Source organism: Carettochelys insculpta, chromosome 5 (genome assembly GCF_033958435.1).
Source record: "Carettochelys insculpta isolate YL-2023 chromosome 5, ASM3395843v1, whole genome shotgun sequence".
Classification (NCBI taxonomy): Eukaryota; Metazoa; Chordata; order Testudines; family Carettochelyidae; genus Carettochelys; species Carettochelys insculpta.
Window position 1 is genome coordinate 45619776 of NC_134141.1, and position 14118 is coordinate 45633893.

The following is a 14118-nucleotide window of genomic DNA, read 5'->3' on the forward strand; positions in this document are numbered from 1 at the left end:
ATGAATCAACACCACAACTGGATCAATGAAGCAGTGCAACCCTTGCCAGAGCTACTGCTTGCTTCAGGCTACCCGCAGCTGTCATGCAAAATTATGTTGTCTTATGGGCTAGAGAGTTTAAGCACTAACATAGCTACATTGGCCAAATACCTGAGTGTGGGTGCATCGCACTGGGGTGGCTATATTGGTACAACCATGCACTCCACCTTCCACCATAGCCAAAACTTTTCACTGTTTCCTTTTAGTGGGGGAGGAGGAGGAGAAACATAACCATAGACTCAAAATGGTGGGTTTTTAGTATATAAAGAAATGCTTGAGTTGTGGAGTTCCCTGTCACAGCCAGGTGTGAATGCCACAGCAAATCCCCTGGCAGCACACACAGGGTCTCAGAAGCAGGAATGTGAAAAATATTTTGAGATTAATTTTTACAGAAACTCAGCACTTTGAAAAGTATCATCATGCATAATACCTTGTTAGGGTAAATTAGAAGACACTGTCATTTGGCAGCCACTGTAAATTTCCCCACTCTCTTCAATGGCAGTTGATTCTTGCATCATCTGTCTGAATTTTGATCCCCTCTGGCTTACCGATTTCCTTCCCCCCATCTCCTGTTATGTTCAGCATTAATTACCACCAAAGGCAAAATATCTTTTCAGGAAGAGTTGACTTGTGTTGAAACCTACAGATAGAAGGTAATAGAAAACAGCACGTTCCCTACCATGATAGTTAAATAAAGAGTACTTACTAGTGTCCAAAAGAGGTAAATAGTGAAGAGTGCGACAGTGAGTGCAATGAGGCCGACAGCTTCTAGCCTACTACTAAAGTGCAGATGGTCCACCGCTCCCCGCAGACACAACCAGCCAGAGATGGTCGCCAGCGGAGTTATGAACAAGAAGCACACCATGTCTCCAAACAGCGTCCGTTTCTCATGCTGTGGGCCTGGGTTTCTTAGCCACTGAAGAAGGGAATCAAAACAAAACAGATGTCAGTAAAAAGCGTGTTTTGGCTGTACCTAGCTGCTCTCTTTCAACTCAGAAATGTATGTCCCTGTCACACACACACACACACACACACACACACACACACACAAACAACATCCGGCTTGTCCCTAGAGCATTCCCACTGGCGCTCCCCCACAATCACTTGATAATACTACAATTCTCACCATATGCAGATGAGACATTATTTATCCAACTCTAAGAAAGGCTGACTTGATAAGGAAAAGGGCTTCACTGGCTTGAGCTGAGATAATTCAACACAATGAGCTAACAGTGAATGGCACTACAGAGACTTTTCTGCCATGGGTGTATTACTTACTCATAGGTGGGAGGTAATATTTGAAAAGATTATTGTTGTATTTGTGATTGTTATAAATGTGGCACATCATTTTCCGATGTCAAACCAAATCCATGCCTGTAAACATATATACACACAACTAACCGTGCACAAAGTTATCTGCATCAAGTGCGGAGGACAGTTATAACAAGGCAGATGATAAAAAGTCTCAGGGGGTAGCTGTTAGTCTGGAACTTCACAAACAACAAACAGTGCAGCAGCACCTTCAAGATTAACAAATTTATTAGGTCATGAGCTAAACTCGGAAGAAAAATCTGAAGAAGTGGGTCTTGCCCATGAAAGCCCATGACCTAATAAATCTGTTAGTCTCCCAGGTGCCACACTGCTTGTTGTTAACGTAGATGATGTGGAAAATGGTTCCTACCTGCTGCTACTACAGAAAGTAGTAGTGTCCTAGTCTAACTTTGAGACATTATATTCTGTGTCTGCCACACAGCCTTCGAAGTAGCACAAGTTGCAACCTTCAGCTGGGGAGTGGGGATATTTTTCTAACCCAAGAATCTTTACATTGCTAATGAGGCAGTAGGCTGTATTATGTTCATGAGGAGGGCTGCTTCCAAGGAAGCTGAAGCAAGGAGCAACTTAGAGGTGTGGGGAAAACAGAAGGCAGTTGAAAGAATGTAAGGAAAGAAAGGATGGCCAAGCACAGCACAACTGTTTGTGTGTCAAGATGTGCTGGAAAAGAATTGTATACATTAATGCTCAAATCTTGCTCGACTGGTCCAGAAACAGTGGTGGTGACAACTGTTTTATGGCATCTTGCTACCATATCTAGGAGAAGTAGTTTTACTGCAGTTAGAGAAGAACCCCTTCCAGCATTGTAATGTCTACACCCCAGCACTAGACCACTGCAGCAGGATTTCTAATGCAGGTACACCCTTCATGTCCTAGGGCTGCACTATGCTAGAAAATTAGATCCAGCTCTGTTGCTTGGTGTGTGAAAAATCCACACCTCCGAGCAGCATAGTTAAGCTGACCTAAATCCCCACCTACACAGTGCTAAATCAATGGAAGAATTCTGTCAAGCTATCTGGTGCCTGTCAGGGAGACAGATCATCACACTGAAGACAGGATCTTTCCTGCTGCTGGAGGTAGTGTCCACACTAAAGCACCACTGTAGCATTTCAAATGTAGACAAGTCCCTAACCTCAAGGTCACTTACTAAAATGTCATCTGCATAAAAGCTATTTCAGAACAAGGGCCTATAACTTTACATTTAAATTTTTTGTACTGTATAGAAATCTTTATAAAGTCTCAGCAATTCACTTGTGGAGTCCAAGACTGTATTTCATTTACTGAGAAAACCAAGATCAGTAACTGAGCCTCTAACAGGTTCCAATTACCTTTTGGTTGCTTTTAGAAGGGACTGATTATAATCACCATCCTGGCTCAACTTCCATAGTTCCCCGCAACAAGAAGCTATCAGGAAAAGGCCAGGAAGTGAACGGAAACAGTGGTGGGAATTCTTGTTTTTAAAGGTGACTTTTGAAAGATTTTACAAAAAGTGTTGGTTTAAAAGATGAACTACAAAGAGAGCCTGTGGAGCAGCTACAGCTCCCAATGGGTCTCAGTCGCACTGGACGTTTGCCATCACTCCAAGTAAGGGCCTAAAATGGTAACAATTATTTATGTTTCAGCATGGTGGTCCAAAGGGGTGTCCACGCTGTCATTAGCTAGCTGTGCCTGGCCTATGCCACCTTTTGGGCTTCAGTCTGAGCCCTGGAATACTTCCAGGATGCTAGAGCCTGTGTTCCAGCTTGAATCTATCTAAATTGAAACTAAACTTCTGGAGAACACCCATGACCTCTGGCTGTGATCCTACTCCTCAACTCACATCTTAAAGACATCAGATTACAGCCAAACCACCAGTTTACACCTACAAGTGACCTATGCCCCCCCATCCCCCTGGTCTCTGACAATCTGACCTTGGAGAAAATTCCAGCAGGACCCCAAATATGGCAATCAGTTAGATCCTGATCACGTGGACATACCCCACCAGACACCTGAGAAAGAATCTCCTGTGACAGGGGTCTCAGACCCAATTCACCTTAGAGACAGTGCCAGTCCTCCCAGTGGGCGCCTCCTTCTGATCGGTCCCTATGCGTTTCTCTCCCATGTGTCACCCGGCTCTGCCTGTTGACCCACATAGGCACTTCCCTCACCCACTTTCCATGAGTCCTGCCTGCCACCTCTAGGTGATTTAACCTCTCCGCAAGGCCCCTAGTGCCACCACCTGTAGAGCAGCAGGGTTAGAGTGGCTTCCAAGTGCTAGCTCTGTTCCATTGCTGGCACATCCCTGTGGCGCGGGAGAGGTGTGTACAGAGCTGTCCCATCCATAGGACAGCTCAGTGCAGCAGTTCTGGGGGCCCTGCAGTGGCCTCCCCAACCCTCCTAGGGATGGGACAGTCCCCCAGTCTCAAGTTAGCTTGTGGGGACTTTGTGGACCTGGGACAGGAGCAAGAGTTGGGCTTCCCCCTGCATTCACCTCAGTGAAGTGGAGCTCCACAGCAGCCTAGCTCCGCTCCAGCACCATCTCACAGACCAGCCCGTGGTAGGGCTGCACCACGCCACTTCCTGCTGCTGTGGTGAAGCCGAGTGACCAGCCTGGCCTGGGAGATGGTGGCAGAGCATAGCAGAGACTTCTGCTTTGCTCCACATTCCCACAGTTCCTGCCACAGCAGTGTGTATGTGTGGCGGGGAGGCTGCTGCCAACCAGTGCCAGGCTCCTCCCTTTCCATAATCCCTCAGCCCACGTCCCCTGGGGGAGAGGGCTGAGGAAAGGAGTGTGACTAGGGGGACAGGAGGGTACGGAGAGTAGAGAAAGGGCTGGTCTTGGGGCAAGTGTACAGCCACCCATCCAGGGCTGCTGGAACTCACATGCCAGCAGCATCTGTGCATGGGCTGGATTGTGGAACAGCTCAGGATGAGGATGGCCCCTGGGCTGAGAGTTGGAGGCCCCTGCTGTATGGTAACTCCAAGTCCTTCCCACCTAATGTTCCAATACCCGCCACTGCTAGCAGTCACAGATCAGCTCCATTCCATGTAGGGAGCCTCATCATACCATCCCCTGCAAAACCATATCAAGCTCAGCCTTGAATTCCATTAGGATTTTTACCTCCATATGTTAATGACACCCATCTCTACAGCTCCATTTTATTGGACCTGGCTGGTCCAGTGAGGGCAAATAAAGATTGACTGAAACTGGGTACTGGATGAAGAGAATAGGGATAGGGCAATTATTAATTTCACAGGAACACTTCATGTGCTATATTAAAGGGGGTCTTAGAGCATACAATTTGATAAAATATATATTTCAGAAGTTGGTTCTGAAATATGAACTCAGAACTGCACGATACTGACTGGATGAATTCAGTCACTGCACATTTTCCTCCCAAAGCAACACATCCTTGTTCCTAAATTTGCTTCTGTTTAGAATTTAGTTTTCAGTCTTTTGTTTCGGAAACGTGCACTGTTCAACCTCCTTTACGGCTAAAAAGTCAAGCCAGCAAATCCTTTCATGACACTGAACTGAAACCACACAACATTTCCAGCCAAGTGCTGAGTGGATGATTTGATTCTGAGGCGTAGAGGTGCTAGCATGCTGTGAGAGACTGAGGTGCTACTGTCAGCTCTGTGCTGTGGTGCTCATTTGCTGCTTCTTTAAAAAAGTAAGCCTAAGTGATTCCTACAATAAATTAAAGATGGTGGATATTTCTACCCTTGAAAAGGGGGAGATTCCATGGAAATGGACTTGTTTTAACCAAAGTATTTTGTTTAGCTCGCAGAAATATTTAAACCGATATAGTTCCTATGTGTGGATCTCAAAGTAGCCACGAATTACTATTTCCAATTTATAGATGGGAAAACTAAGCCACAGACACACTAAATGACTTACTTTCACCAACAGAATAGGTCAGTGCAGACTCAGGAAGAGAACACAACCCAGTGCCAGTCCAGCACGAGATCCATTATCACAGGAGTGAGCAAACTTTTTACATCGGGCCCCACTTTTCATTCCTCAATTAGCAGAGCTCCCCAACCTGTCTAGTGTGATCGAAACCAATGGCTATGGTTCATATGAACCTGGCTATGTTCATATGAAAAAAAGAACCCTTTTGGCATGTGTAAGAAAATAAGTATGTAGAACATAAAAAGTTTATTAATTGGTATATAAATGTGAATATACTTAATAAAAACAGTAACATATTTCAACATTTTTAATTAGATGGATGAGCCTGAGACCTAGCAGCCAATCATGCTGTACCCTGCTTTCATAATTTTACACCCCCCGCAGAGGGCCCCTCCCCCATTTTGCTCACCTTGCATTATCAGATCACAGCTACTACAAGAAATGAAAATCTTATAACAATTGTGTCTGGAAATTGACTTTAGAGTGTGCTTTGGTCATCAGAATTTTTTCTTCATGGCACTGAGAAATTTAATCAAAAATTTAATCTAGGATATGAGAATCAAACTGTCCCGCTTTTCTCCCCCAGTATATATCATATACTGGTAACAAATGTTCAGCAGGGCAAAGGACTGCCTGAACGATACTTAAACACAACATTATAAAACACTGAGCCGGATATGACAGGATAGGACCAAGCTGGAATGGCTTCCCATAAAAGAAAAACATGCACCTCCAATTCTAGTAGAATTCTTGACATTTGTCAGCAAAACAATAAAAAGCAGCAGATATTATAGTACCGACTTTCAAAAAGTCTTTGTCCCAGTACTTCCCAAGAGGTTACTGAGAAACTTGGTGGTCATGGAGGAGGGGAAGAGATGTAAAGAACTTTCACAGAATCAGCCTAAATACAAAACTTAAAAACCAGGGGAAAACAGTTTTTAGCCAGGCAAAAAATTAAGGTGCCCCAACTTCTATAGCAGAAGTAGTGTTGTTTAATATGGTTATTAATTATCTAAAAACCGTGGAGAGAGGTGGCAAAACCTGCAAGAGACACAAAATAATGTCAGTTTGTGAAAACTAGGAAAAACTAATGTGCTTTCGAAGCTCTTGAGAAAGTGAATGGGTAGCATGATAGCATATGCAACACAATGCTGACACATACACAGCAGTACCAACTGGAAGGAATCACTTAAAACATTGGTACACATTACTAGCTTCCAAATTCACTAAAACTAGGAAAAAAAAGATGAGTCAATGGGAACACTTAAGAGAAAACTTCTGCTCAGTATGCAATGACAAATTTGCTATGCAAACAAACACACTATATAAAGAATGAGTTAGGTTGAACCTCTCTAGTCTGTCACCCTTGGGACCTAACTGGTGGCAAATGAGAGAATTCATCAGACCATGGGAGGTCAATATTGTCTAGCACACTACCAAACACTTCCACTGCTTACTGGGCTCTGAGAAGACATTTTGGGGGAAATTACAGGTAAACAACAGCACAGAACACTGAGAGCCAGGGGACTGGTAGCTATACACAAACTTTCTAGGACCACAGGAAAGTTGGCCATACCCCTGACAAGTGGTCATCCAGCTAACTAAAATCATGCTGGATCACGGATGTTGCCGGATAAGAATGTCCTAGATAAGACAAGTCCAACCTGTACTGAAAATATCACAGTACAGTTTAATACAGCAAGTATTCATTCAGTTCTCAGTTCTAGTCACCCTATCTAAAAATGATAAAGCTGAAGAAGAGAGGTCTAGAGATGCACAACAAAACTGATCAGCGGCATGGGGAGACTTCCTGATGAATAAGACTAAAAATGCTGGAATTGTGTAGAAAGGAAAAAACTAAAAGTCAGAGTATAAAACAGACGTACAGAACACAACGAATGTCAGAAAGAAAGTAAATTGGGTGTTCCCATGTAACCCTTTCTTAAACAAGAACAAAGGGTCATGCAAGTGAAATACATAAATTAAATTTTAAAAAAATATTTTTTTTTTCCTATAAGCCATAACTTATGGAACTTCAGTGCCACAAAATACATTTGGAGTTGAACAGTCCAGCAGGCTTCAGAAACAATTATGACATACACATGGAAAATGAGAACCACCTCTATTATAAGAGAAGGGATCTAAAGCCTCATGCTTTAGGTCAGCGATGGCCAACCTGCAGCTCTCGAGCCGCATGTGTCTCTTTGAGCTATTAAATACAGCTCCTCATTGGAGCCATGCACCAGGCGTGCTCTCTGCTGCTCTGCGCACGTGCCCCAGCGCTCAGTGGCAGAAGCATGTGGTGGCATTGTTGGCTCCCGTGAGTTGGCATCGAGTTAGAACGCGGGGGAGGGGTACGTGGCTCTGGGGGAGGGCACTGAGTTAGCACAGGGAGGGTGGGGGTGCCTGGTTCTGGAGGAGGGAAAGGGGATTGGGTTGTCAGGGGGGCGGGTCTGGTGGACAGAGAGGGCACTAAGCTAAACATTATTTATTTTTATCTATCAATAGACAAAAATAAATATCTGTGGCTCATTGTCCCTACTCATGCTTTAGGTCATATGCCAGCCACTAAATAACAAGGTTTAGAAAGACATTTCCTCATGGGAAGGATGTTTAATAATTGACCATTTCAGGGTATCCTTACCCTCCTATAAAACATATAGTACTGGCCACTCTCAGAGATGGATATTGGACTGGACAAGCCACCGCTTTAACATACTATTGCAGTTCCTATAGTCATATGTCTTCAATTACACATATAAAAGTATCACGGCCTTTTTATGTAGCACAGGTGTAACTGATTGGAACATAGCAATCAATTCTCCTGATGCACAAGAACCAGAATCCAACCCACTGTCTTAGCTCTACAGTGCCAACAGGAATAAACAGTAGTAAACATCTGTATCCCATCAGTAGGCACATTGACTGGCTGACCGCCCAGGGATCGATTGTGTAAGAAGGTGCCTTTTTCTGTCACTTTTCAAAGCAGAGCTCAATTTTTAAGTTGTCATCCACTTTAGACAGATTAAACTGAATGCTTGACCTTCTTCAAATTAACACAGACTTGAGCGCTTCATGTGACTCACAGACCAACTCCAGAAATTTGTGGATTTTTGACATTCCCTGGAAGACTTCATGCTTACAAGCCAATTAATGGATTTCAATGAGCCAGATCTCAGACCAGCATAATTTTACTCCCAAACTATCCTTGCTGTATTTAAAAGGGAAACTTCGCACTCACCCACTGCTGCAATATGAAGCTTCCAAAGGTCCCTTTCAACATAAATATACTCAGAAATGTTTTGACATCATCAAGTAATTTGAAACTTCAGACTTGTGGGATGAGCAAATGGGCAAAGTTTGCTCTGAACTGGTTTTCTTCATTATGTCTGAGTGATATCACCACAGGGAGAACTGTGTTCTTAAAGTGTAAGTAGGGCTTGAGGCATTTTGTGTGGGGGGGGGGGTGTGCGTGCGCGTGTGCGCGCGCGCGTCAAACATAAAAGCCTACAATTTGGAAAAGAAAATAAGCAGAAACTGGAAACAGCTATCTGGAAGTAGAGTTTTAGGGTACATCTACACTTACTAGGAGATCAACTTGGTCAGGGTCAATCTTCCCAGGTTCAATTCTGCACACCTATTGGGGTCAACAGTTGATCCCTATACTCATTCTTGTGAGGAGTAAGGGAGGTAGACGGAAGAGTTTCTCCTGTCAACCTCCCTCAGTGAGGATGGGAAGATAAGTCAATTGCAGATGTGTCAATTCCAGCTACACAGTCGCCATAGCTGGAACTGCGTATCTGGGATTGACTTTAAGGTCTAGTGGAGACCTGCCTTTAGGCATACCTTGGCAGTGGTGGGGGCAAGAGCTGAACAAATAAATACCAGCTGCCAATAGAAAGAGCATTGGTATAGACTCTCCAGAGCTAAGGCCCTCACCGGACAAACATTTACTCACATACTTAACTTCAATGAGAAGACTATCATAATAAAGTTAAGCCACATGCTTAAGCGTTCACAGGATCAGGGCCTAAGGTTGCAGCCAGCTTCCATTATAAAGTTCTATTTTGGCTCCCTTGTAATTTTGGCTTGGAAAATTACCAGAAATATTCTGGAGGAAAAGGAGGTTCTACAACCTTTGAGGAAAATCCACCAACCTGTTTTCAAGTTACAGGTACTTAAATATCTACCCTGATGTGAATTTTTGTCTGCTGTTCCCAATACTTGTTTCCCTTCAGTTGAACAGCAGCAAACTTTCCAAGCTCCTTGAAAGCTGAAACACCAGTTGTGCTTGTAGAAAATATATTGTAATCAGGGGGAGTTATTAATTTTTTTTGTGATTAAGCCATACTTTTGTTGAGGTAAATGGGAAGGGGTTTGCCTTTGGCAAAGATTGACACAAAGTAGACCTGTGACTGCGGTCCTCTCAGTGGGCTTATTTTACTTTAGAAAGTGTGTAGCTGACAACAAACAAACAGGTTTCTTTTGCTCGGGTGCAAAGACGCCTGTGTTTCTGACGTTAGAAGGTGGGTTTCATGGCTTTGCACTTGTATGCAATTCATCATCATCATCAATAACCGTGGGCTCAGCGCCCGTTGGTGTCTGATGCCTCTGTCACTATTTGCTTCCATCTTTCCTTATCCAGTGCAGAGTGGCTTAGTTTCTGTAGACTAGCTCCACACCAATCTACTACATCATCTATCCATTCTCTGTGGCATCTGCCTCTCCTATTTGAACCATCCATTATGCCGAATACTAGGGTCTTGATTTTTCATTCATCATTCATTCTGCAAATATGTCCAAATAGTTGTAGCTACCATTTTATAACCTTCTGCAGCAGGTTCTCTTTTGGCTGTATTTTCCTAAATAATTCCTCATTGGTAACCTTCTGCATCCATCCTATTCTCAGAATCTTTCTATAACAACTCCTTTCGACGCCAATATTCTTCTTTTCGAATCTTTTGTTACCACCCATGTCTGACATCCGTACAAGGTGCTACTGAATACACACGTTTTCAAGATGCCCAGCTTCGTTCTTAAGCTAATTGCTTTGCTTTTCCAGATCCTATCCATCGCCTTCAAACTTGCTCTTGCTTTCACTATTCTAGTCGCTATTTCCTTCTTACAGTCTAGATCATACGTTATGTTGCTCCCCAGATATGTGAACTTCTCTACATTTTCTAGTTCAATACCATCTTCCTCAATGATAACTATATCATCTGTGAACCTCAAGTTGTTAATTCTTTTCCCATGCACAGATGTCCCTCTTACCTCTTCCATGATCTTGTCCATCGCTCTCTCCAGATGTGTGATGAACATACTTGGTGATATGGGATCTCCTTGTCTCAGACCTCTACTTGTTTTAAACCAACTTCCCAACTCCCCGCGTGTTCTCACCGCTGCCTCCACATTATCATTCATATCTTTCAACCACCACATTAATCTGCTATCCACTCCGTATGACTCCAACACTGCCCAAGTCACTTTCTGATCTATACCGTCAAATGCCTTTTGAAAATCGACGAAGCAAGCGTATAAGTTTTTGTTCTTTCGTCAAGCTTTCTCTGCTATCAGTCTTCATGCCAATATCTGCTGTATCGTACTTCTATCTTTTCTGAACCCTGCTTGCTTGTCTGCTATATGTTCTTCTATCTGTGATCTTATTCTCTCAGTCAGTATCATCATCAGCACCTTACCTAGACGACTCGTTAGGGCAATCCTTTTGTAGTTCTTGCACTCCAATGTACTTCCTTTCTTGGGTATTGTCACTAGCACAGATCTTGTCCATTCCTTAGGTGTCTTCCCTTCTTTCCATGCTATATTACATAGTCAGTGTATTTCCTGAATCATGCTTTCTCCGCCATATTTGATCATCTCTCCCGTGATCTTATCATTTCCAGGGCTCTTGTTGTTCTTTAGTCGTTTCGCTGCTTTTTCAACTTCCTCCTTTGAAATATCCGCCTCGCTCTCGATGCTCGGGGGAGATATCTCTTTCAATTCTTCGATCAGTCTCTCTGAGACACTTGGATCCAACTGTGTTTTGTGTAGATCAGTGCAATATCTCGTCCATCGCTGCACAATCTTCTCCCTGTTCATGAGCACTTCTTCGTTCTCATCTTTGATCACCATCTGCTTTGGTTGCCATTTCCTATTAATATTCCTAATTGTCTTATACACCTCCCTGGTCTTACATTCGCCGTAATACCTCTCGATATCTTCACATTGCTCCTCTAACCATTTCGCCTTATTCTTTCTGGCTGCTTTCCTTACCTCATTGCATTTCATCCGATATTGCTGTTCTGCCATCTCAGAAACATCTCTTCTGATCTTCAACACTCTTTTCTCTTGAGCCACCTTCAGTGTCTTCTGGGTAATCCACATCTGATTGATCTTTTCTTCTTCTGGAACAGTCTGCTCAATTGCCTCTTCTATAGCGATGGCTATCCCTGCGACTCTCCTATCTAGGTCTTTCTCTGTGGCGATATTCTTAATCTTCTCTTTGAGCGCTGCTCTGTGTGCATTCCCTGTTTCTTCCTCACATAGTCTCGCCACATCTCTTCTTTTCTTAAACTGTGTCTTACATTTTCTTTTGAGTTTTATCTTGATGTTTGTGATCACTAGACTGTGGTATGAGTCTATATCTGCTCCTTGGAAAGTTCAGCACTCCTGTACTGATGTTATCCATCTTCTTCTTATCAAACTCATATCTATCATGTTCTGGGACTTCCCGTCATTTGATCACCATGTCCACTTCCTACAGTCCTTTTGTTGGAATCTCATGTTGCAAATCACCATCTCATGCTCTGTAGCAAACTAACAGTTTCTCACCTCATTTGTTTCTTTCTCCATACCAAACCTTCCCATGACTCTCTCCCAACCTTCATTATCTGTTCCAACCTTCGCATTCCAATCTCCTCCGATGATCTACACGTTTTTTCACTATCTCCTCCACCGTCTTTGTCAAGTCTTTATAAAATAGCTCAATCTCTTCCTACGTACTGTCTGATGTGGGTGCATACACCTGAATGACTGAGATGTTGAACAGTTTTGCTTCCAATCGCGTGACCATCATTCTTGCACTCACTGGTTTGTATCCTAATAATGCTCTTCTAGCTGTTTTGCCAAGAAGGAATCCAACTCCTGCTTCAAGCTTCATTTCATTTCCTGACCAAATGACTTTGCAACCACATCTCTCTCCTGATCCCATCCAACGCATCTGTGCCAGTCCAAGCATATCACATCAATATCGCTCCATTTCCTTCCAAAGCAGCTCTAATTTTCCAGTTGTCCACAGTGTTCGGACGTTTCATGTTCCAATGGATAGCATAGGTGTTAGGGGTAATTTTCTTTCAGTAGCCAACTTATCAGCCAAACCCCGATCACTTGATTGGTATCGCGGACCTTGTTTATCCTGGCAACATCCGAGCCGACATCTTTTAACATTTGGTTGTACTGGCATCAGATTTCATTTGTTATTGTTGTTTGACGGTCAGCGCATCGACACACATCTGACCAACCCTCCTTCATCCAGGCCTGGGACTGGCATGGAGCTCTCAGTGGCTTCATGGCGGAGTTTGTACGCAATTGGCCTCTTCAAATGTAAGTTTGCAACTATACTCTTTTATCAGGTTGTACTTCAGCTTTCTTTGAAGTGCTGGAACCCAATCCTCTACAGCCCGCTTAAAAAACCTAGTGTTTTCGTATTTTTAGGTTTGTCTCATTCTGAGAGAGAAGGTTTTCTGAGTATTTTGGAGAAAGTTGGATATGAACACTGTGAAGTTATAAGACAATGTGTTCACTTAAAAATGTCTCCTTTTGGAAATATCTGCAGTGCCACTTTATTTGTGCCTATCTGCCCAGTTAAATTACAGTGTAAAAATTGTCACATGGATAAATTGTGACATTGGCTCAAGCTGGAGGCAGTTTGAAGGGAAGGAAGAATAAAATATTTATGTAACTGCTTTTCATTTGAAAACTGGACTGGATTCTCTTTGTCGATAAGCTGATGGAGAAAATAACCAAAATAACTGAGCAAATCTTCATTGCTAAACTGTGAACAAATGAGAGTGACTTCTCCAAAAGAGAAGCCAACTCCATTTGCATTTCTTCTCAGTTTATGAGAGTGTTTATTATGTGGGCCACGTAAGATCTGATGTCCTTTACTCTTTGCTTAACCCCCAAGTCCTGTAAATGACAAATAGCTAACTATACTATTCAACTATAGTTCTGCTATGAGCGTCACTTGGACAACCCGTTCTGCCTTTGCTGAGTTCAATGCAGGTCAGGATCTGACCTTAAAGACCTTGTTATTTTTACATAAAGTCACTCCTTTTGGAGTATATAAAGGGATAACATGCAGCGCTAGTAGTATCACTTTACATTGCCCTAATGTGTATACACCTGGAAGACTATGCCTCTTTTAGGAAGCGCACGAGAGAGGAAAACCACAAGGAATGGTAATAAAATTGATATAGTTTACAGGAATCCTGCATGAAAAGAGACCGAAGGAGCTAAATGGTACAGAATTTAGAAACTACTTAGAACTACTGTCAAAGTAACAAAATTGATGAAAGAAGGGAATTACTTGTGGCCTCAGCAGAGGTAGCAATGGCTTGAAGTGAAAAGTTTTTGCTAGGAAAAAATACTCTCAACAGTGAGAGCAACTGAGATGTGTCCTAGCCTACCATGGGAGCAAGTTGAAATATCTTGGTGTGCTGCAGAGTCGGCTCCTATTGAAATGGAAGTTTTATCAGGAACTTCAACAGTAGATGACCTTAGTGACTAGCCAGATTGCTTGTATGCAGTAGGCACAAGATATTAATGTCATATCTTCTGGGTTAAAAAATGTAAGT

General features: G+C 43.0%; 1 protein-coding gene across 2 annotated transcripts in view; it reads right to left on the reverse strand.

Moving 5' to 3' along the window:
- MARCHF3 (membrane associated ring-CH-type finger 3) overlaps positions 1-14118 on the reverse strand; it is a 124460-nt gene that overhangs the window by 6104 nt on the left and 104238 nt on the right. For both annotated transcript variants that reach the window (XM_074994140.1, XM_074994141.1), the window contains exon 4: positions 746-955. In XM_074994140.1, coding sequence (XP_074850241.1) covers positions 746-955 — 210 coding nt within the window. The remainder of the gene's footprint in view (positions 1-745; positions 956-14118) is intronic.